General features: G+C 34.5%; 1 protein-coding gene across 2 annotated transcripts in view; it reads left to right on the plus strand.

Annotated features, from left to right (window-relative positions):
• The window catches only part of LOC144437262 (C-Maf-inducing protein-like), an 86,952-nt gene that overhangs the window by 45,237 nt on the left and 15,370 nt on the right, over positions 1-26,345 (plus strand). For both annotated transcript variants that reach the window (XM_078126165.1, XM_078126166.1), the window contains exons 5-12: positions 607-795; positions 7,310-7,413; positions 12,013-12,114; positions 19,678-19,809; positions 20,871-20,936; positions 23,258-23,284; positions 24,745-24,793; positions 25,475-25,582. In XM_078126165.1, coding sequence (XP_077982291.1) covers positions 607-795; positions 7,310-7,413; positions 12,013-12,114; positions 19,678-19,809; positions 20,871-20,936; positions 23,258-23,284; positions 24,745-24,793; positions 25,475-25,582 — 777 coding nt within the window. The remainder of the gene's footprint in view (positions 1-606; positions 796-7,309; positions 7,414-12,012; positions 12,115-19,677; positions 19,810-20,870; positions 20,937-23,257; positions 23,285-24,744; positions 24,794-25,474; positions 25,583-26,345) is intronic.

Raw genomic sequence — 26,345 nt, forward strand, 5'->3', positions numbered from 1 at the left:
AAAATCAACTGTTGTGGAGAATTCAATGATGCATTTATTTAGTGCATGTATTTTGATTTTCTACTCTGTACAATTTAGGTTCATGTACTTTGAAATTCAAATGAATCTAGTATGATTGGTAGCATCAGTATATTGTTGGTTTTTTTAGAGACATGAATAAAGTTAGGTTTTGGTCAATTAACCAAGATTGCATACATGTACTAGTCACAAAAATGTGTGTTGGATGTATGTTTTATGTTCATTTTTGCTTTGTAAGGAATTCCAAGTCACTGGAATTTGATGTCATTTGGTCATCTTTTCTATTTAAGTTTTTTTACAGATCACAGAGTTACCATGAATTGTCATATTAAGAATTAGAGATGTCAGATATGACTTATTGAAATACAACTGAACAAAAAAGTGTGTGTGTGTGTGTGTGTGTGTGTGTGTGTGTGTGTGTGTGTGTGTGTGTGTGTGTGTGTGCGTGTGTGTGCGTGTGCGTGTGCATGGGTGCCTGCGTGCGTGTGCGAGTGTATAAAACTGTGCATATCTAGTTTGCAAAATGTGTGTTCCTTTTGTAAGTTGCTATTTCTAGAGATGAATTTCTCTAATTGTATTTCTCAACAGAATACAGATGTTTTGAATAGTGTCGCACATGAAAATGTAATTGTGGCATTGGCACCGTTACTAGAAAACAACCAACCCTCACCAGAAATTTGTGCATTTTTTAGTAAACACTGCAAGAACTCTCCAAGGTCAAATGTGGTTATTGAAATGTTCACGCCAGTGGTACAAAGGATCCTTAAGCATAATATGGTAAGATACATATTAATTACATGATAGATGAGAAATTTAAGATAGATTTATTCTTTCTTTCTACAGTGAATTTATCCATATTCTGTCTATGGATACAGCCACTAACCTATGCTAATTGATGTTTACCCCTGTTTGATTTCAAGATACATTTACATTGTAAACTGGTCTGAACTCTTGTCCATTTGTAAACATGAAGGATAGGTAGTAGTGAGACAAAAGTGTTCAATCCTAGAAACATCATATACATGTGATTATGTACATATAAGTTTTAAAGGCCAGAGTTTCAATCCCAGGTTCCCACATTAGTGTTATCTCATTGATGATTCCATAAAAAAAAAGATTACATAGGATGATTCTTCTTTCTGAATCAATTTTTGTATAGCTCTGTCAGATGATTCTTTTTCACATCTTAATTCTAACGCTTCTCCTACTCCAAACCTGGCCTTTAACCCTTTCATGACTAGAGACGAGTTTTAAATAATATGGGGACCCAATTTATATGAATATTTTCATACTTACAATAATATTACTTTCTTAGGAAGTAACATTTCTTTAATTCCAGTCTAAAATGAAGTTAATATATGCCAAAAACTTACACAAAACAAGAATTTTGTCCAAACAATTTTGGCGGGAATGTTTTCAGTATTGAAGGGGTTAAAGGACCATATTTCAATCCTGGGTCATAACATTAGTGTTATCTTATTAAGGATTCTTCTGTTCTGAACCAGCTTTTTCTATAGCGCTGTCAAACAACCTATTTTCACGCCTAGATATTAATACTAATCCAAAGTGGGCCTTCATAAGTAAATTTAGTGGTTGCTTCCAATGTATGTAATACAATAGGGTTAATATAGCTAGTTGTTGTTGCTTTGGCATAGGTACCATTGGATGTTTGATTTCCTGGACACACTGTCACTGGTACCGGTAAATCTATTTGACACTTCTCAATTAGTTAAAGATACAATAAACACATCAACAACTGAACAATATGATCCCTAAATCATTGCATGACACTATGCTGTGTTTAATGTTGCCAAGGTTTGATAGAACCCATGTATATGTATGTATGGTATCACTCGACACATTTGAGCTGATATGAAAAACTTGGCACATTTGTTTTGTTAACAGTCTCAGAGTTACATGTATAGTATCAGAGGGTCAATTTAATTGAAGAAATGTGCAGTAATACGACAGAACCCCATGACATGCGACCATAAATGCTGCATACTTGCACGTGTGTTTGCAATGTGTTCTGCATAGCAAATGAAGGTCCAGCAGAGAATACAACAAACACACATGCAAATACTCAGGACTGTATATCATGGGGTTCTGGTATTATTACACATGTTTATCCAAAACAGCAAATTTCGCAAAAAAAAAATGCTTTTGAGCGTTCACTTGATTTCATTTACGTTGACCGAGCACATGCTGGTATGCATACAGGTATGCAATAATGTTTTCTATATACAGTATACTTCAGCTTGATACTAGTTTGTATGAGCACGAATGCAAGTACTCACCAGTACATATGTAATGATGTGATTTCAATTACTTACAAAACAAAGTAGTGATCTGAGTGTAATACTGGTTGCTGAGGATATATCAAATTGTATTTATGACAGGATACATCTTCATTTAGCAGTGTTCTCCTCTTTAATTCATTCCTAAGCAAATGAATTAAAGGACGAACACTGTCAACTGATACGATGGCAATAATGTGAGAACATGGAATTGAATCCCATGTTGAAGAAGAGTTGCCAGTAGAGGCGAGGAAGGTTGAATCTTAAGTTTGGTAACTTTTTTCATACTTTTCTTACATGAAATAATAAAAGTGAAATGTCTCTTAGTAAGAAATTGACTTTGTGTGACAATTTGCATCATGGAAGAGAGTAGCTTATAAGTTATATAACATGTAGGGTAGCAGTGGTTACATAGGCAAACCAACAACTAGAACTTTCAGACTAGGAAGAGAGCATACAGAAATTACAAGAGGGTGTGACGCCTCTTGCTACTTTGTGAAGGGCAAACACTGTTCGATTTCACTCAACACATTTGAGCTGATATGACAAGATTCGCAATCTACAAAGCTGTCAACGATCTTACAAGATCAAATAGATAAAACTATAATATGATACCCATCATATGGTATATTGATACATAGTCTTTAACTTGTTGCTGTCCTATATCCCAGAACTTGGATTAGATTTTCCATGGATGACGACAGTTGAAACTATTGGCTATATAAGTTACAGACTTCTGTATCTCAAAAAAAAAAACCGACTGATGTAAACTTTGCCAGGAATCAAACTTTTACTGCAGAACATATGTCATCTTATATGTGAAACTGGAACCCATGAATCCAGGCTAGTGGTCAAAGGGCTATGCTTCACTCCTAGGTTATTGCATTATATTAGTGTTTTCTTAATAACGATTAGGTAGCATGCTTTTGTTGTGGACCCAGTTTTTCTATAACTCTACCAAACAAAAATGCGACTATATTTTAAGCCTAATCTGCAGTTGTAAATTTAAAGGCCAGGGTTTCAATCCCATTTTCTCACATTATTGCCATCGTATCAGTGGAGCCGTAAGGATTACATAGGATTATTCTTTTGTTGTGGACCAAGTTTTTTATCTATCGGACTGCCAGGTATAACTGTTTTTTGGTTTCAAGAACAATGTACATGTACAAATTTGCAGTTTATCAAAATGATGCTGGGCAGCCTTGTAATATTTTGTTCAAGGAGAGCAGTGGGATATACTGGCTGGTATCAGTTGAATCACACTCACAGTTCAAATATTGACTATATTGACAGTTTACTTGTTTTAATTCTATTCTAAACCATAATAGTTCCGATTGATAACACAATTCAAAAACATTCATACATCATTTCATATTGTATGAACACATCTGTTTCCTTTATTAAATGCTGTATGCTTGTAGAAAACCCGTGATATAGTCTGATATATTTCAGAAAATAAACTATGCAAACCCAGATTCTTGCACTAGTGTAATCTTATCAGTGGAGCCATAAGGATTACCTAAGAACATTCTTTATAATTCAGCTAGACAACTATTTCCATTCTTATTTATCTGAAGGTAATAAGCACTTAGGGGTCATGAATATTAATTGTACATCTAACACATATGTATGCCTGCTAAGTTCCATCATGTGGCAACAGTGAACCATGGGGCTTTGGTGAAGGTTTATGTGAGAGAGGAAAATTCAATGAAAAAAATGTACAACTTCAGACATTGGACAGTGGACAGATGGAAGCTGTTGCAAACAAGGAATTGGATGAATAACTATTGGCACAGCATGTTCAAAGTACAGAAACTTCTTTTACATTCCAGCTTTTGATAAGAACAGTTTTATGGCCACTTTACATATTAATTCATGTTCACAAAGAAATTTCCAGTTCCCCTGACATTTCACGTAAAACTGTTCTTATCAAACCACGGTGTGTACAAGTCTTTGCTGTTGCAACATGCTGTGCCAAGTGTTATTGATCCAATTCTTTTGATTACTTTTGCCAGTTTGTATTGTAGCAGGTTCCATTCGTCCATGGTCTTGTGTCTGCAGTTGTAGTAGGGAGTAAGTTTAGTGTGGGCTTTGTGTCTATCCAGCACGCGATTGTGAATATTCAAATATTCGCTATATTGCATTGGAACGCATGCATTCGTGAACAAATCCTAGAACAGTGAACTTGAAGGTGAAATAGAGTTTCAAGTTGGTGTTCCTTGGTAACTGCACAAACTTTCTGTAGTGTGAAATCAGGAGATGAATCTTCAGAAGTTTATGAAAATACCTTTATTTCCTGAAGTTGTGTTCCCCTTGAATCGTGTTAGATCTGAATTGAAATGTCACAAAGTGGGCCAGGCCAACATTACTTCCTCTGGTAACCTTGTACTAATTTTGTGTTGAGTCTGTTAAGTTCTAATCTGATATCTATCTAATATCATGCATATCACTGCGTATCAGCTGTGGTATATTATTATAATAAATTAACAGTGTGAACAGGTAGACAGGAGTTTGTTGACATGGAAGTGTTTGGTATCTTATCAGCTACATATATCAATAAACCATAGATAGGAGTGCCAAACTGGATGTTTTTCTTGTCATTTTGAGTGAATGTTTACACAATAGTTATTCATCTATTCTTAATTCATCCTCCCCCCCCCCCCCCAAAAAAAAAAAGAAAAAAAGAAAAAAAAAAAAGAAAAAAAGAAAGAAAAACACTACGTTACAGTTGAGTTGACCTAAATTCTGGTCACTCTTTTTCTGTATGTTATGTATTTCAATAGGTAGTAATGTACAGGTTGTTTGTTATTGTACTCAAAAAAGTGAACTGACAAATTCAGTGTTTGAATAGGTATTATTTCAATGGGCAGGTATATTAAGTTTCTGTAATATACTGGCACCCAGTGTTATTGTTATATTTAGAATGAACTTCATTCCTTTATACATTTATTTTTGTAACTAAGCAGGTGTATGAAGTCTTTGTAAATAATTGTACAACATTACCGTTGCACGCTGCATGAACTATGCAATATTATAGGGCTTTCTCTTTCTCTTCTTCGAATTTTAAATTCAGTGTACATGTAAGCTTTCCCAAAAGGGTAGATTTGTCTGGTTAGATGTACTTTAGTGATTAATATTGCTTTTAGAGGGCACGGAAAACATGTCACATCCTGCTTTTTTTTAAACAACAAAACATGGCAAATTTCCGCATCTAGCAGAGGAAGTCACACCGATAACTTAAAAGAGACAGTAGGGTGTCCATCTGTTAGTTTGTTTTGGCAGAGATGACATAGCATTTAGACTGGTCATTGTCAGCCGACGAATGGATACAAAGGAATTATCATGAATAAAATTTGAAAAGCTAATATGAATGGAATGATACTTGAAATGTTTATGACATCTAAGCTGTTAGAGATATTGACAAAGCGATGAGTTATCGTATAAGCCATAATATGTTGAATAGTACTGATGTTCATGTAAACATGTTTGTTGAATTTCAAATGTGTATTGTTCAATGTGACTTGCTGTTACAGTAGGTAAACTAATAATGTAATTATATAAATAGTCTTTGTACAGCATGTCATCTGTCTGTCTGTCTGTCTGTCTGTCTGTCTGTCTGTCTGTGTCTGCCTGTGTCTGCACTTATGACTACTTGTATTATTTATGCAAAGTAAAATGTAGTGTCCTGCCTGCCTGTCTGTCCATCTCTGTCTCTATGTCTGTCCATCCAATTCATCCATCCGTCCATCTGTCTGCCTGCCTGTCTGTCTGGCTGTCTGTCTGTCTGTCTGTCTGTCTGTCTGTCTGTCTGTCTGTCTGTCTGTCTGTCTGTCTGTCTGTCTGTCTGTCTGTCTGTGCACTTACAACTATATTGTATATGCAAAGCAAAACATAATATCCAGTCTGTCTGTCTGTCCATCCATCTCTGTCTATCCATCTGTCTCTGTCTCTGTCTCTGTCTCTGTCTGTCTCTCTCTCTCTCTCTCTCTCTCTGTCTCTCTCTCTCTCTCTCTCTCTCTCTCTCTGTGTCTCTGTTGAATTTCTACATATGGTATTAAGATGTTGCTGGCATTCTAACTTTGTCAATATGTCTGTCTTTTACTGTAGGAATATATACAGTAGGATGTAGTCTCCTCTTTCTGTCATGTTTATCGGCTTATGATTGTCTAGTATGTACAGTAAGATTCCAAGCTGTTTTAAATGTCAAGGACGCTAAGCAGTAGGAAATTTGACAAGCTTAGTACTCACAATGTGTTCTTTTAATAGATATAAAAGATTAAAACCAAAAGCGTGCGACTAAAAAGTTGTCTATTACCTTCTACATCTGTAAGCAGTGTGTGTAGGCTGTAGTGTAGTCAATCTGATTAAAATCTGATGTATTGTACACTTTGCGATTTCTTTTTGGCTGTTACGTTTACTGTCGTTTGTTCTTTTGTGGCCGCTTGTTACATACATCTGACACAACACCATAGGCATTCCCATACCAAATCTAAGCACTGAGTGAATTCACTGAACGAATAAGAACGCGATATGCGCCAAAACATACGGGTACAGTTCTTCAGAGTGCTCTGTTCGAAAATAGCTTGTGCATAGAGCGTAGGCAACGATGTTATCATTATTGTTTGGTGTTTCTTTTTGAATGTTGAGTGTACATATTGTAAGACGGATTCTGATTGGCTACTCGTAAGTACGAGATTTGGTACTGGAACGACTATGGTGTTGTGTCAGATGTATTGAACAAGCGCTCACACTATGATAGAACCTTTTCATTATTATCTCGATATGGATTTTGAGGACCAAAGTAGAACGGCTTACAAGCCCTTCTAAAGTCAGGTCCTTCCACCATACAACCTCAATGCATGCACTTCATTGGGTAACATTTGAAGTGATACTGTACTTTATGATAAATACACCACAGTGTTACCCTGAATATCACTGAAAGTAACAATAACATTGATGAGTTCACATTGCTTTTTCTTTTTCACTGTATACAGGATTTTGGAAAGTATCCTCGCATGAGAATGTTTGTACAAGACTATATTCTAGCACTGAATTTTAAAAGTGAAGGAATATCTGTGGTCAAAGACTTCGTCCAACGGTAAGTTATAACCAAAGTATGTTTAGGAGATGGTGTTTTTGTTCAGGGTGGTAAGTAGATAAAATGTAGAAGTTCCCAAGGGGGTTTACCAAAGCTCACCATCAATGATGATATGGAAATCTATGCAAATTTCAGAATGGAATGTGATAGATGGAAAAATGATGGAAAAATGATCATTATCTGTCATATTCTCCTGATAAGGAAGAAGCACACTATTACAGTTTCAGATATTTAACTGTAGGGATGTGCACCTGAAACTGATATTAAAAAACAAGTCATTTATCATATGTGAGAAAGTGTGACGTGTGTTATTGGTAGGTTGACTAGTTGTAGGTTCATGGCTGTTGTCACTTTAGATTACATAGAACACAATAGATATGGCTTTTATAGCTACCAGCAACATTTATAGTGTGAAAAAGGTTAACTCATATAATGTATGACCTTGATGGATTGCTAAATAGAATTCATCGATTCATTCAGATGACATGTGGATGTTTCCATTGCTGATGACAGACATAAATTGATGATAAAAGGTTTGGCAACGTAGAGCCGTGTATTGTGTAAATTAGGTTCAAGTTGGACGATGTATTGATATTACATGATTGTATGTATTGGAAATACTTCTGTGATGTGAAATTTGTTTGCAGTCACACACTTGGCATATATTGCTGTGATAATCACTTCTGTTTCTGTTCTCATAATTCATTCATTTATTGACACATGTATGTGGATGCTTGTTCTTTCATTTTACTGTACAATATTCTTTGTTCGCTCGCTCGCTTGCTCACTCACGCACACACGCACGCACACACGCATGCACACATGCACTCACCCACTCACTCACTCACTCACTCACTCGCTCAAACTCACCCACTTGCTCTCTCATTCACCCATCCCTCCTTCTGTCCTCCTGTCTGTCTGTCCGTCCATGTCTGTCCATCCATCAATCCTATCAACCCACCCACCTACCCAACCGTCCAAGTAAGCAAGCAAGCAGCAAGCAACTACACAACCAACTAAACACAAACTCCTCAGCTAGCGACTCCCACATTTGTAAGTCCTTCACAAACTTGTTCATTTGTCCATCAAACCTCCCACTAACCCATTCTCTGGCTTGCCCATTGCCTCACTCCCAGAATCCCTTAGTCCATATTCAATCAGAACTGTGTAGAGAGGAGCCTATTAGTGTACATTGATGTTGATCGTAAAAAGAGTTCACTTTCCTCTTGTTCTGGAAACTGAAGAAAAAAAAAATCATGTGAATGATGTAGACCACCTTGAGTGATAACATTTACAGTTCAGGAAAATGATTCCTCACAAATAATTTTTTTTTGTTAATAATGGAAATTGATACAATGTTAGGACAAACATATGTCCACAAGGATGTTTTGTTTTCATAAACAATACAAATTTTTTATGGTAAATTCATATTAATAACCTGTCCTTATCAATGTCAAAAAGAATTTGTCCGTGGCAAGTCATGTTCACCTTTAGTGAAGCCTTGTCTCTCCTGTTTTGTAATTTCCTGGATAACAGAGAATTGTCTGCAGCAAGTTCCCATTTATAATTTGTTGCAAGCAACATCCCATTTTTAAGTAGAACAATTTGTGTGTAGCAAATATATATATGATATTGTTACAGGCAAGGTCAGTTATATCAGGATGTACATCATACAGAAATAAAACACAGGGTGCCGTTCTTCCGGCCATTAGTACTGCTATTCATAGACCAAAATATGTTTGAGTTGTACGTGTATGTTCTGTTAAAGTGCTCTATAGTTATACCATGCTCAAACTTCTATCTTACTGTGATGGAAATTCTATCATTTTAGTTTGTTGCATATCTTGCTATTTAATGATATTTTCATTCACTTTCTTAAACCCACAATGACATGTACAAATCTAATGTACTCTGTTAAAAAGCTATAGCATATTGCCCCTAACAACAGACCACTGTGATTTAGTTTGAAATGCGAATTCCAGTGTGTGTCACTATATGTAAAAATAAGAGATGAGACTGTAGTGATCAAGACATCACCACAAAGGAGGCATGGTATTATCGTAGGAGACACAACTCGATACTGGCAAGCTTCGTGTGTTTCATTCAATTTTACCATGATTAAAATTCTATCTGATTATTTTATTTTGCTACATATATCTTGCTGTTTGATGTTATTTTCATCCTCTTTCTCAAACACACATGTGTGACTCAATGTATTCTGACAAACAAGTATTCTCCCATAATCACAATTCTATCATCTCCAGTTTTTGTTTATCTCTTGCTGTTTGATGTCATTTTCATCCCCATTCTTAGAGTTTTATTTGGTAAGGGTGTATAGCATGATAATTTCCTACAGTACATGCATGACATAAAATAAACATCCCCCCCCCCCCCCCCCCCAATCTGCTCTACTTTACTTTACATGTAGATGTGTATGTCAGGATAGGAAGTGCTCTTTATTAATTCATTGGTGATGAAGTTAAACGGAAATGTCAATTCCTTATAGTTATTAAAAATGTGGACAAAGCTTGATAAATGGTACTTATTCAAAGACCACCGCACACTATCAATACATAAATAGGGGTTATGCATGTTTGCTCTATAAATTGCATTTTTTCAGTGTCTTTTCCCAGGAATATAACAATAGTAATAATCAGTTTATTTACCTAAATAATGATAAACCTCTAACAATGGGTAATTGGGGAGTCAGGAAATAGCTTACAGCTAGTCTGGGCCTGTCCCCTCACACATTAATATACAGAAATTCACAGCAAGGTACAAACATGAATCAAAATAATATATAATGCATTATGTAGACACAATTAAAAGCACAAATATATAGTTGATAAGTCACACTGCTCCAGTAGGTGCTGCATGAAAGTTTGTTTGAAACGGTGTAAAGATAGATTTTACATTAACCGGGATGTCATTCCAAATTTTTGCACCAGAAAAAGGAATAGAAAATTGACCTGAATATTATATAGTCATGGTACTTACATTACAAATGAGCACTATGTTAATATATCTAGGGGTTTCAGATATTGGGAGGAAACCAAGTGTTAATACCTAATCTGCATATAAATGAGTCGGATTAAGATGACGCTCATTATGGTAGATGACTTTCACCATGTAACACGTTCACAGATCACATACAGCACCTATGTATGAAATTGCCATTTTAGAGTATTACAGATTTGTTGTCTCCTGATGTTGGACTACGGTATTATGAATATACAGGAAAGAATCTGTCATTGTGTTTTTGAAAATAGTTGCATTTTGGGACTATATTCGTGAAAATGTTGGTTTGATACACGTGTCAAAACACTCACCTGGGATTGGAAAGCTCATATTAGAAATTTGAGATTAATTTCTAGGAGGTTCAGTGATACTTTATGATTATAAAGATAGATGTGTTATTTCTGTCATGCAATCAATTTAGAAATGATATGAATATATTATCAAATTTATCGTTAAAAATATTGTGTTGTGAAAGCTTTCACAAAATTTCTTCTCCTGATTGTTTAAATATGATTCACGTTTTACTTGGAAGCAAAGACTTCTTTTTAATATAATTGTTATTAGAAAAAGTAAGAAAATGAACTACTTTATAGGGACCGCAATAACAAATAAGTACAAAGAGAGTGTGTTGACCTTTTAAATTGTCATTTCCTTGCATGAAAGTGTGATGACATCAATCCATGAAAAAGACCTTAATCCAGCAGCTGTGATAATTATTGTAGTAATAATAACTATTTCAAAATTTTCATAACTAAAACATGATAAAGGTGATAATTTTAGGGGACTCTGAGATACAAAAAGGTTGTTCAGTGTTGAAATGTTGTGAAAATACGTCATGCAGAAAAGCCCGTAGATATAGCAGAAAATTGTATGACGATGCTAAGGAGTCTTCTGGGACTACTTAGGATAGGTATAAGAATTAATATGTCCCCTACGCATTGTGGTAATGAGGCATGAGGTGAAAATAGGACATTTTGAAATGATTGGAAAATAAAAGAACATATAGCCTTGAATACCAATAAAGAATTGGCTATTTTCAGAACTAAAAAGGGGGATTTTTTGAAATTTTCCCCTAAGGAAGTGAATGCTGTCTGATTTAAGATGCATGAAAGTAATATTAACATGTTACATCAACATAGAATATCACAGTTTTTATTTTCATTCAGTGTATAGTTTCTAAAATTAATGATATGTTGTGAAGTAAATTTTTACTATTTTTGTTTCTGTGTCTTGCCCCGTCATATTTTTTACTCATTGTTATGAGTACCTTCTATAATCAGTTAGCATTAGTTCTGAGCAAAAGAATCAGTTTCTTTCTTTAGTGACAAGTAAAGTTATTGAAAATATTGTATGCCACAGTAAATATAAAAGTTACTGGTCCAGGTTCTACAAAGAAAAATTGAAAAATAATGTATCATTCCATTTCTTGATTTCAGAAACACACTGAAGCAAACTTCACATGTATTGAACCCAGTGTTCTTCAGACTCGTCACTAATCCTTCACCTTACATAGAGAAGTACTGCAGTCACCATGTAATATGTAAAATGCATTAATATGATGTTTCCAATGTTTTATTTCAGAATGCATGGGCCGGCCAGTACATGCCCTCACCCACGTGTGTTGCCAAACCTAGTTTCTGTCTGTTTGGCATCAGTCTATTCATACTTTGAAGACCGGGATAGGTAAGTTTTATAGAAATGCTTTAGGCAGTGTTTTTGATAAGTTCAAGGGTTCCCCAGTCATTTTTCCACAGGGTTCCAAAACAAAATTATGGTTCAAAGTATGAAATATGTGTAAGGTTCACTTCTGTCACTGGGGTTTCCAAACCTTAGCAGAAACATTGTCATGGTTACAGGTTATGAGTAATGCTAAAATGTAGGACATCTTACTTCAACTGAATTGTGAGTGAATATATTCACAGGACATATTCTTTGGATTGAAGTACATGTAGTATGTGCCTCAGAAATGAAAGTCTCAAAATGTTTCTGTTACTGTGTTCAAGAGATCTCTAACATGTTTCAAGTTAAAATCAAGAAGAAAAAAAGTAGGATCAATATGGAAATTTTTGAAATTGAGGTGTTTTAAAATGAACCCATTTAGAATCCAATATGGCTGATGAATACTGGGTTTATAACTGGATGGGAAAGTAAAAGATAGTCAATTTCCTTGAAAACAAGATGGTAAGCCCCAAATTTCTTTATTAATTCAAAGGGCCAGAGAGAAGATTTCAAATGGCAAAGTGTAGGGAGAGTTTGATAAAACTTTGATTTTCAGCGAATTGTGATTGAGAATAACTTTTGTATTTTCGGTATTCCCAGGGTAAGGTTAAAGAATGTTTGAACATTTAAATAAAAGTCATTGTATTGTAAACAGTAGTAAAGAGCTTTTACAGTATGAATATCACCAAAATAAACACACTGTCAAAATCTCTGACCATATTCCACTGTGTTGTTGCAAACATTCAATATGAATATTTAAAGGCCCATGTGAGATTTAAAAAATGAAACTTATGTGGAAAACACTTGTTCGGCAGAGCTGTGTGGAAAAGTTGGACCTGGATTAAGAATGATCCTATCCGATCTTATGGCTCCACTGATGATAAGATAACACAAATATGAGAATGTGAGATTCAAACAGTGTGTGGAAAAACATTTTCAAAACTAAAGGAGGGAGGAGAGATTTACATAATTGCTATGGCAACACTATATGAAGGTAGTGCATCGCTTAACACACAGCTGATTCAGAAAATGAATGCCTACTGCATTTTAATAGTGGTAAAAATTATGTAATTCATATACAACAATATAGTGTCTACCATTCTGTATAAATCTTTATATGAAGCATAATGGTATATCAATAAATCGTACAATGCACAAAAACAAGTTTTTGTATTCAAATAAAATATATTGGATTCATTATTTGCCACTCTACATAACTGTAAACACGTATTGATATCGTTTTTGTTGGAACATTATAAACTAAATTACTTTAAAAATAGTACCCTGACTGTAAAAATCATTATCCTTTCTGTGAATTTCATAAATTTGATCGTCACATGGTGTAAAGATATTGAGGTATTCACTAATTATGTAGTCTCATCAATCAGAAAATACTCGTGACATTGGGATGTTGTTATGATTTATTTTTAGACTATTTACGGATACAGTAGTGTGTTTTTGATTCTGACACCTGTCAGTGTTTTTCTCTCTTGGCATAAAAAACCTGATTCTGTCGGCTAAAGGCTGGGCAGGAGATTAACCTTGAACCCAAACCTATTTATAGACATTTTCATGACTTGCTGTTCATAAAACAGGAAAGGAATGAATCTAGTTTGATACTAGTATCAATAAAAGAAAAAATTCATCCTGTTTTTCTCAACTTGTATTTCCAAATTTCATTTGGAAATATATTTTTCACTACTTTCAATTCTTTTCCTCCATGTAAATTAAATCCCAGTGTAAATATTTTTCTTTCATCATTACCATGAATGTCTTTCTAACTTAGTGAAAATATTATGTAGGCAAAATTTCTCTTTTCAGTAAAAAATTAAGTCTCTTGAATTATGTAGCATTCTCCCAGTAAGCAATTACTGACAAAGCACCATGTATATGTAACCTTGGCTGAATAAAAAGTGTGCAGAAATAGCATATAATGTGCTACGCAAGTTTAAGCTGCAATCGTATCCAACCGTTGTGGTATAGGTGGGTGTGACAAGTACTGAAATGAGAAATAAACTTATGAATCAAACTCAGGCTGGTATTATAAATTGATACATTATTCATATATCTAATATTTTAAAGATGTTTGGAGAGAAAAAATGTGAATTATTAGCTGAACATGGTTTCTCAATTATTGAAATTGAGTTTATAAATATTAACACCAGTAGCGTTTCACTCAGGTATATGATTCAACAACACATGTATTATTAATATTGTTATCAACCAAAGACACATATTGTTTAGTTTAGTTTAGTTCATGACACCTTGGTGCTTGCAAACAGTTTGAAGCAATACTTGTAGACATTCAAACAATTAAAATAAGACTAAAATCATAATAGAATGATATATTGAATTAAGATTATATCCTTCAATGTGTAAAAAATCCCATAAAACCTTTATGTTTACAAAAACCTTGTAATGCTTATACAAGTGTTTACTTTGATTATTTGATATTGACAATAGGTAGTAACCCTGAACAATTTTAGCAATCTTTATTAGCCTACCTGTAGTTGTGAGAGACAACTGGTATTATTTCAGATATGTTTGCTGTCCTCAGGACTATGAACAGAGTAGTAAGCACTCAGTGTTTGTATGAAATCCCTACTAGGTAGAACCTGATTGGTCAAAAACATAATGAGGACTATGAACAGAGTATTAAGCACTCAGTGTTTGTATGAAATCCCTAGGTAAAACCTGATTGGTCAAATACATAATGAGGACTATGAACAGAGTATTAAGCACTCAGTGTTTGTATGAAATCCCTAGGTAAAACCTGATTGGTCAAATACATAATGAGGACTATGAACAGAGTATTAAGCACTCAGTGTTTGTATGAAATCCCTAGGTAAAACCTGATTGGTCAAATACATAATGAGGACTGTGAACAGAGTATTTAAGCACTCAGTGTTTGTATGAAATCCGTAGGTATAACCTGATTGGTCAAATACATAATGAGGACTGTGAACAGAGTATTAAGCACTCAGTGTTTGTATGAAATCCCTAGGTAAAACCTGATTGGTCAAATACATAATGAGGACTGTGAACAGAGTATTTAAAGTGGCCATATGGATGAGAATTTGGTATTTATTTTGGATTTTTATTTGATAAAACAGCTTCGCTATGTTTTTCTACTTGAAAAAATGATGTGAAATAACATATACCAAGTTCATGTTCACATCTCAATAAACGGCAAAACATTAAACAACGTGTAAAATGTTTGTTATTGTACGTACAATAACAAACATTTTACAATATTTGCATCTTTTTGCAATGTATTGAGTTGCGAACATGGACTTGGTATATGTTCTTTCGCTTTATTTTTTCAAGTAGAAACACATAGTGAAGCTGTTTTATCAAATAAAAATCCAAAATAAATACCAAATTCTCATCCATATGGCCACTTTAAGCACTCAGTGTTTGTATGAAATCCGTAGGTAAAACCTGATTGGTCAAATACATAATGAGGACTATGAACAGAGTATTTAAGCACTCAGTGTTTGTATGAAATCCCTACTAGGTAAAACCTGATTGGTCAAATACATAATGAGGACTGTGAACAGAGTATTAAGCACTCAGTGTTTGTATGAAATCCCTAGGTAAAACCTGATTGGTCAAATACATAATGAGGACTGTGAACAGAGTATTAAGCACTCAGTGTTTGTATGAAATCCCTACTAGGTAGAACCTGATTGGTCAAATACATAATTGGATATTTATAAATCACAATCAGGTCACATGATGAAGCCATAATTTAGATCTTTGTAGTGAAAGGTTTTATGTGCAGGACAAAACCCTTTCGCTGGCTACTTCTTCAGGAATTTGTTTAAAAACCCTTTCTTTCAACCAGCATATTGCCATCGTTGGGCAGATTTATGGATGTCGTTCCTAGATATTACTGCCTATATTTCATGTTTAATAACTTTTTAAAATTAGCTATCCTGCTGTCTAACAATTTATTCTGAGATTTAAAATTTTATAAATGTAAATGTGTAAAAACACTGACCTATCTGCAAGTATATATATATATCTCTTTTATGTCAGTGTGACCTTCAAAGCCAATTTGGTCTGCTATTGATGCACAGTAATTATAGTGACAAGTTAATTAGAAAAACAAAGACTAGGTTATGAAAATAATAATTTCCAAATTAAGGATATTGTTTTTGTGTATTCCATGTATTTTAGTGAAAATTTAGGTTTGCAGGAATGTATAAACCGATGTGACATTATCTAACAATAGAATATGTAGCCTGAATTAGCAGTACCATTATTTATTATTTTTTCAATCATCATTTTACATGGGAACATACCCACCAGCTTATTGAATCCCAAAATAGATATGAGAGTCACGCATACAAATCAACAGTCTTGCTGTATTAACGCCCCTCGTAAATTTCATGCAGGCTGTATTGTTTAAGTATTTGCTATTTCATTATTCAGCCACAATGTATTCTGTACAACATAATTTATTCCGTATGTCAAATTCAAAAGTATATATATTATGTGTATAGTCAAGTGAATAGTAGAATCTGTCATTGAAGTACAATATTCATTTGGACAGAAGCGTACATGTTTTATACCGGGATATTTACTTTTGAGTCATCGCAGTACAGAAAGACTAGAGGACATTTTGATGAGGCTGCCATTATTTCTGGCATTCCTGAAAAATGTTCGGTACTAATATAGTTTATTGTCTACCAGCAAGACTTAATTTTCCTCCAGTTGACAAAAAAAAAGAAGTGAAAATAGGAGAATAATAATTTTATGATGCATTCTCTGTATGCAGGATCACGCATACATACAAGTATCAGATGGCATAGGATTGAGTAGATGCCTTAAAATAGAAATATTATTGTTAGCATCTTTTTATGTCAAGGTACGTGAACAATCTCTCAGGTAAAATACTTCTACCAGGCTCTGAATGCAGAGCATCCAAAAATAGATGCAGCAGTCATGCATACAAATAAACCCCTCACGTAGTATTAATGGGTCCACATGCAAGCTGGGTACATTTTAAATGTTAGCTGCATGGTTCAGGGTAACCTCATTAATCTATTAGTATTAAACAGGTGAATTCTGTCAAGGATGTGATTGATTGTCATATTGATCCCTGCATATTAAAGTAAACTCTGTTTGACATCTAAAGTAAAAGTACTTGTGTAAATACAAGAGAGTCAGTCAGAGTTTAAGTGTGTCACTTTTTAACATGTATGTTATAAATTCAGGTGATGCTTTACACCATGCAAACAAATAGATGTACCATGTGCTGCTGTCAGATCGGAAAGGATTAGTAGAGGTTTTCAAATTTTGACAAAGTAAAAATACTAGTATGCTTCCTATGCAATGTATGGACAGGAAGCAGCGTGTGGACGGTAATTAAAAAAAGTTGTCATTCTCCTTAATCGTAAACACCAGAAAGTTGTTGGTGGTGGTGGTGGTGCCATAACAAATAGTTTCATTCACAGCTGGTCAGAATTCACAAAGTTGATGTAACAGTCCTGTTGGCTGTAAAATGAAGCAAAATCCAACAATGTTTTGAATAAAAAAATATCAATGACTCAATTTTTTCCAGGAAAATTGTTAATTGCCATTTTGGGAACGTAAGGAAAATTGTTTTTAAAAATCAATCCCGTTTGAGTGAGATAGCGTGCACACAACACTACATCAGTATTGATAAAACTGAAATACAAAAAATTATTGCAGGGCATAACAAGGTAGTATATTTAGACGCTTTCTTTGTTGTTATTTATGAAATTTATTGGCCACACAAAGACTACTATTATGTTTTGTGCAAATATGACATTTATTTTTAGACATTTAGTCATGTCATACCTTTGTAAAGACATGTTGTTAAATCTGTTGTTATTGTTCAGTTCTCCTCTCCTGCCCCAACACATACGAAAATAAACAATTGTCTTCATAAACCAGCTAAAGTCCAATCTGATGGGTGTGATGAGTAAAATGGCAAAAGATGTATTTTCATACAGTAGGCGTGTTTGAATGAATGAATGAATGAATGAATGAATGAATGAATGAATGAATGAATGAATGGATGGATGAATGGATGGATAGATGGATGAATAAATAAATGAATGAATGAATGACTGGATGAATGGGTGGATGGATGGATGGAAGGAGGCAGGCTGGGGAAAATGGACAGATGGGTGGACGAATAGACCTGGGAATGGAGTGGATCTATGAGTGAATGAATAATGAATGGAGTTAATGAGAATGAGTGAGTGAGTGAGTGAGTGAGTGAGTGAGTGAGTGAGTGAGTGAGTGAGTGAGTGAGTGAGTGAGTGAGTGAGTGAGTGAGTGGGTGAGTGAGTGAGTGAGTGAGTGAGTGAGTGAGTGAGTGAGTGAGTGAATGAATGCAGTTTATTTTCACCAAACTACAATTGGCTAGCAGAAAAGTAAATAATAAATGTGAAAAACACATTTTTAAGGAGTGGGTGGGAGATGAAGAAGATAAAATATTTATGTTGTAGATATACATGTAGTTTCAGAACAGGCATGCATATACCTGGACCTATAAGACATTTTATACCCAAAAGGATTCAAATTCAAAGCTACTGTTCATATATCTCTATCTTGAAGAGTAATTTCTCTTAGTTTTGTCTGTGTATTAAACGAGGATTTATTTTAGATTTGAGTCCAAAATAACAGTCTGAGCTTTATTTTATGTAACTTATATTATAAGTCAAGCTTCATATCATATTTGGTGATATTTACAGAGCTTATCGTGTACAGTTGTGTTTCATCATCCCTCACTTCTTGTACTATTAATGCTATAACCAAATTTTTCGAATTTCCATTTTACAAAAATGTTGGCATTTTCATAGATCTTGGAGTGGGCCCAGATCTATGGAACCAATAAACTTTTCCCAATTTTAAAAAAATATATTATTCATTCATAAGTTCTCTTGTCAGTTGCCTTTTTAAATTTCCTTTCTATGAAACTATAGGAATCGTCAAATTTTTATGAACAATGTTTTACTTTGCTAAGGAAGTATTCCAATGATGAATACAAAATGTAAAATGTAATCTGATACATGTATTCCTTTAGGCAGTTCTTGTACCATATTGCGATGTTTTTGATGGAAAGTCATGTACAAACATGATTTGCATGTTATTTGTTTTAATAATAACATTTATATGAAATCATCCATATCTATGTGAACAACAAAAAGTATAATCATACTGTGTAGCTAGAACAAAGTCTGTGAAGGTCTAAAAGTTTTGAATGATTTTGGTTTTTAAAAATAAGTTAATTTTTTTAATTTTTATTCTATGCTTTAAAATAGGCCACCAGCCCAAATATACACAATTTTAAAATTTGTTAAATGTATTAAGTCATATAAAGTTACTGAATTCACATATTCCTGCCAGTAATTTTTTAAAATAGATTTTCCTTTATATGTACAATTGGAAATCAGTCATTGAATATTCAATGGACCAAACCAGCAAATACTTACATTGATATTGTTTTCTTTAGTTCTAAAAAAATATTTCTTTTGAAAACTTTAACAGGTGCAATACTAGAGATGGCTCAAGAGGAGTTAGTTTACGTGGAATTAGGATGGAAGGATTATTAGTTGAAGAAGAAACTGAAATCAGAGATGAAGAACTCATGATGTGTTTTGTTACAATCCTCAAATATATGTAAGTAGAAGTGTATGTGTGTGTGTGTGTGTGTGTGTGTGTGTGTGTGTGTGTGTGTGTGTGTGTGTTTGTGCACTATGCATGCACATTTCAGTATATTTGCATCTTTAGTGTGTATCCATGTGAGCACATTTTTTGTGTGTAAACTGACATGAGCAGTGTTGAGTTATAACCTTGTGCATTTAAAAAGCATGCAGGCATGTACAGAAGATATGTTATTGAGGTGATTCAGACACAATGTATACTCAGTACATAAGTTCATCATCGAAAAGTACATGTACCGTACCTTTTAGTTAAATATACAAAATGAAGTCACAGATCTGCAGGCTGAAATGTACACACAAAAGTACAGTGGCTCTATCTATCCCACACAATCTGGCTAGTCTTCTACAGTTCATATATTTTCTTAAACATACACATACACATTGTCCAAAAAAAAGCATTAGCTAAAATATTAAATGCTAGGTGTAATATCATAATTTATAGTAAAACTTGGGTTGGTGAGATTTCAGATTTTCTATTTCATACATGCTGCCACACTGTACTTTAATATTGACATAATTTGAACCCCACTTTGTACTTTTACTTGAATAATGCCACAGATGGCCTGAGCATTACAATGTGTGTTCAAACCACTCATAGAAATTAACATAATACAAAATGATTCAAATTACTACCTGGCTTTCAAAGTACAATTGTAATGAGCAACTACCTGAAAAAGATTGGAAGTAAAATACAGCCATTGATATTTTTATTTATAGTATATACAGTTATCTGAAATCACCAAGGCAACGTATGAGCTATTTAAATGTGATGAATGTGAATTATATATTATTTGAACACTTTCTTGGCATGGTTGATAGCATTGAGTACAAAAGTAGAATAAATGGCCTTAAAGTCTGGTCATATAATCGACATGTCTTTCTGAAAAAAGTGCTATTTTTCTCTCGTTCTTAGTGGATTCCATACACAATGCTGACTAATGCGCGTTTCTTAGAAAATGTCAATTTCTCTTCATTTATGTGTAGCTAAAGGATTTATTGTTTGATTTGCTACCACAGGGCAGAGTACGATGATTGGCTACCCAATCTGGCTAGTCTTCTGCAGCCCATACCTTTCCCTAAAGAGTGAGTAATTCATTACGTTGTTTTATTCATGCCTTTCACAGGAGATCACAAGTTGGGACTATAATTCAGAGATGGCGATTAAAAGGAGCGATTTATGCATTTATAATATGTCTGTCGCTAAGCCTTATGTCAGAAAGACTTTGATGGAATAGCTATGAAGCCAACTATGTCTACATATCAGCCCATTATAGTGGGATTAATTGAACCAAGGCATTTAAAGAAAACAGAGATGTGATTGAAACAGCAGTCATTGCCTACCGTATGACACTGCTTGCATGTTAAATTCTATGCAGGCCATTATGGCTCGTATATTACAAATGTATGCATGAGAACGATCCTATTACGGTAGACTTGAAGTACTATAACTGTAGGGGAAATGCAAATCATGCTGCTGACGTGACTTTCCTTCACAATTGGGTAATTTGCTATTCAGAGGCACCGATAGTCCTAGTGTTTGTATGATACCTAGCAAAGGTGTGAACTTGATCAACTGCCAGCAGGTAGCGGCTAATCAATTTTGTAATCATAACGAGATTTCTATTAAAAACACAACAAGGATAGTGATTATTAAATTATATGTGTGACCTGACCTACTTTAATCAAGTCACGATTCCTTGCCTGAGCTATTAACTTGTATGCATCAAGGAAATGTATCACCTGAAATCTGATCAAATAAAATGGGAGATGACAATTAATCATACTTTGGGTTTCATGTCAAATTCAATGTAGCCATAATATGATGTTAGATTGATCTCTGTGTGTAGCTGAAGATGTATCAAATGACTGTAAATTATGTATGCCAGATTTGTACCCAAATGAGGCAGGATTTTAAAATGGAAAAATCCATCCATCCATCCACACTCCTCCCCTGGCAAAAAAAAATGGATTTAAAATGGAATAATCCATCCATCTACACCCCACCCCTGGCAAGAAATGGATTGAGCTCAATGCCTCAATATCAGTCGCATTGCAGCCATGATAATGTTACAAACATAATTTGTTATATCATTATGGCATATTTCAAGTTAAAGAGTCTGAAAAGGAATATTTTGTAATTCAGGGATTTAAAGAGCTTTCACCAGGAATTTGTATACCATCTAATATGAAAATGTCGTGACAATTTTTTGGTCACCAATAAATTCTATAAACACCACAGTATCAAGTAATGTATAAAATTTGGATAATTTAAGATTAATTGCATTATTACAAACCATTTTTCTTAGCAATTTAGTTTGTGGTTTGATTTCTGTATAGTCAAAAATTTGTTGCTTCTGTATAAAGTAGCTACTCAGGTACCCAAGTAATTACAAAAAGTGGAAAGAATGGCAGATCGTTCAGTCGTACCCTGGTACGGAAATGGTTAAAAAGAGAGACAAAAGTAAAAGAAATATAACTACTATGTAACAGGATATTATGTTGATAAGGGGCAGTGTTCCCTCTAAGTTTTTTGAGACTGAGCAAGTATAAAAAATGGAAAGGGTGACGTGGCAGCCATGCTTGCAGGACCGTTGGGGAATGGTCCGGAGGGGGTGTATCATATGTTTATTTGCAATATGAAGTGAACACTTTTTACCTGCCCTTGGATGCTGAATAGCAAGAAATAAAAGTCTATGACGATATTTCATTTAATCATTAATTATACTTCATTTGTATATATTTTCTGTTTCATTCTTGATGCTTGGATATAAGGTTGCGCTAAACATGAAATTTGACTGCAACAAATAGCTCGCAAATAAACCTTAGTGGGAACACTGATAAGGGGCTTGTGCTCCATCTAGTTATAATGCATGTATAATTGCTTATACAAAACTGTTTTTTGGCTGTAATACACTTTGACAAATATGACAAATATAACTTGTACCTAGCATAAACAAGGAAAACAACAACAAAAACATGTCATAACTTCCATAGGAATCAGGAATAGCTGAGGTCAGACAACGATGTATAATCCTAACTTATACAGCTATACAGAAATCAAACTGATACTAGTATTTTACAACACTTTACAAAAATAACAATAGCAGTATTATTCTAATACTGGCAAGCCTCTATAGAATGGTTAATATCCCAATGGACTATTCAAATGTAGCTATATTTGGGAACTTTCGTGGCCTGTATGCTGGTACATGATTCCTTACTGATACAATTTGAAAATTATTTTGGGAAGATTGACTAGCATCTCTAAATAGGAAAGTTTAGGAAATATACAGGTCTGTAGCAGTCCAGTTACTTCTGTTAGTATTTGACATTCTACTGGCCTGTTTTTTTTCATTCTTTTGTGTTCTAATATTGATATATTTTCTATTTTTGTCTGCATCTAGGGCTTTAGTTCATGAGAGGTTTACTGTGTAAGTATTCATTTCCTTTTCACTGTCTTTGTCAATGATATATCATGTCTGCTGACTGAAGAGGATTCACAAAGTTACTGGAGCATGAAATTATCATCGTGGTAAATTCTAGATAGTATGATTTGTATCTGGATGAACATAGCAACAAGAGATAGATCTAGATTATCCTTGGCTGATGAAAATCATTATGTGTTATAGTGAGAAGTAGTGTTTAGAAAGTAAGGTGTGTCAAGCCATGTCAAAGAATGTAAGTATGTGTGTGTGTGTGTGTGTGTGTGTGTGTGTGTGTGTGTGTGTGTGTGTGTGTGTGTGTGTGTGTGTGTGTGTGTGTATGTGTGTGTGTGTGTATGTCTTTGTATGTGTAATGCTCTGTGTGTATGTGGGGGGGGGGTGTTGTATGTATCCATATTATATATATATACACACATCCAAATGGTAGGATATGTACATGCACACACAAATGCATTTGCAGATATTAGCATATTGATTGTTGCAAAGGGGTATTTTTGGAATGTAGCATACAATTAATAAATATTTAAAAAAAATTAAATTGGGGCCGGAAATCATTAATAATTTATTAACTGTAGTAATTTCAGTGTGGAAATTATTCATTTGATAATCTCCAGTCATTAAAATTGTGAATTTTGATGTATTTAATGAGATACGGTTTCTAATTTATTGCTTGAATAAGCAGTGATAAATGCCAGTAACATAAGGGGTCCAGTTAATACAATGTAGTTGCAACAAGTTAGAGATAAGATGTGACAAGAAATGTATCACATGTAGAAGAAGAAATATTTTTATACGATGAATTAATACCTGCAAGGCTAGATTGTTTGTCAGCCTCAACCCTATAGGGTGCCATTTCCTATGAGTAGAAAAGACGAAAATGATAATATTTGGAATATTTTGGAAGCAGGGGTTGAAGAAAATATTTTTTGCCAAATTGACTGAAATTTACCTCATTTAGTGTGTACAGAAGTCTCAATGTACTGTGATGTAATATCAATATACTGTGATGTATTATGAGTATCAATATACTGTGATGTACAATCAATATACTGTGATGTACTATGAGTATCAATATACTGTGATGTACAATGAGTATCAATATACTGTGATGTAGTCAATATACTGTGATGTACGATCAGTATACTGTGATGTACTATAAGTATCAATATACTGTGATGTAGTCAATATACTGTGATGTCAATATACTGAGATGTACGATCAATATACTGTGATGTACTATGAGTATCAATATACTGTGATGTACCGGGGTAGTCAATATACTGTGATGTACTATGAGTATCAATATACTGTGATGTACTCTCTATTTATTTGTAACTCTGGTATCAGAGTAAAGTGTGATGAAAGTGACATGTCACAATTTTGTTGTAAGAAATGTTAAAACGAGGACCAACTATGCATTGATCTCTCTCCTTTCTTCTTCAATGTAGACATTTGAAGTTTGTGGTTAGAAGATTTGCCGATGATAACAGATGTGAGGTGAGGTGTCAACTCATTGACAAATTATCAAATGCATACATTTATTTAAGGGCTAAAGTTTTAGTCTCAGATCATTGCACCTAGTGTTATCTTATTGGTGACGCCATAAGGATTATATTGGGATCATTCTTTTGTTCTGGATCAACATTTTCTACAGCTCTGTCAGACAACTGTGTTGAGAACTAAATTTTAATCTTAATCTAAAGTGCTTCTTAAATATAATTTCACTTTCTGTATGTGTTGACAGGACAAAATATGTAAGAAAATGTTTTATGTTGGCAATATCTCCTTCTATTCTTGCGATGCAATATGTACTGTAAGTATGACAGGGGGGGAGGTAAATGGGGGGGGGGGATAGGATGGAGATTGGCTTGCATTAAAAGGTCAATGGTTTGGTGTTGTGGGAGGGGTGAGGGGAGGCCACAGGTTGGTAGTCAGTTTACTTTGATGTGTGTATAGGGACAGGCTGCAGAGGTTAGTGGTCAGTAGATGTTGTTTGATACGTGGCGAGAGGCAGAGGTTGGTGGTAATTAGGTTATGTATGTGTGTGTGTGTGTGGGGGGGGGTTAATGGTTGACATGTGAGGTGCTAAATGAAGGAGGTATGTAGAGGGAAAGAGTAGACCACACTTTATAATCTGTGTGTTATAATTAATCCAAATGATGGTTTTGCTATCACCAGGTGCATACAGCTGTGTGTGGCGTCCGTGACGGTAAAGATGGCTGGTTCAATATCTACTGTCCTGGAGGATTGGCCTGTGATGATGATGGAGAGCTCTTCTCACTCATGGTAAGTTTCTATGCCACTAGATTGTAATTATGAATGGTGATTTACAAAATTATGAGTCTTGCTTTTACTGGTATGATGGTGTGAAAACAATGACTAACAATGCATTACACAGGTTATAACACACAAGCAGCTCAAAGTTTTAGCATTGAGACTTTTGATCTGTCTTGGTCAACAATCCACATCAGAATTACAAATGTCACATTTACAGGATGATGACTGTCAACCAAAGCAGATCAAAACCTCAATACTCAATATAAAGAAGTTTGAACTCTTGTGTGTTATAACCTGTGTAAGGGAAGCCATCGAAATCAAGTGCACCGTAATTACGCGTAGTCACGAGTAGCGACGAGTAGCTCCGCGTAGCTCCGATATACTACGTGAAACAGGAGATAATGAGGTGTTTAAGTTCATGAATAACTGACAATAGATAATCAGTTCACCTTTCTTTGTGTCCCTTAACGATGTCGTCTTTGAGCGTAGATACGCGTAGTTGTGGTCGCCACGCAATCCAGCCAGTAATGTGCTGATGAAACTAGTTCTGTACTTTTCTTATGAGTACAAGTGTTCACATGTTCATGGTAGATATTCACCAAACACATTTCAATACGCAAGAAATCCAAGTTTCAACACTAAATAAATCTTTTACAAGCGTACTGGTAGAAATGTCGATTCGAAGTTTGTGATTGATGCATATCACGGACGTAACATTGTAAGATTATCGTAACATTGTAACGAGTATCGCCAACCATGATTTTTACAACTC

Source organism: Glandiceps talaboti, chromosome 7 (genome assembly GCF_964340395.1).
Source record: "Glandiceps talaboti chromosome 7, keGlaTala1.1, whole genome shotgun sequence".
NCBI lineage: Eukaryota > Metazoa > Hemichordata > Enteropneusta > Spengelidae > Glandiceps > Glandiceps talaboti.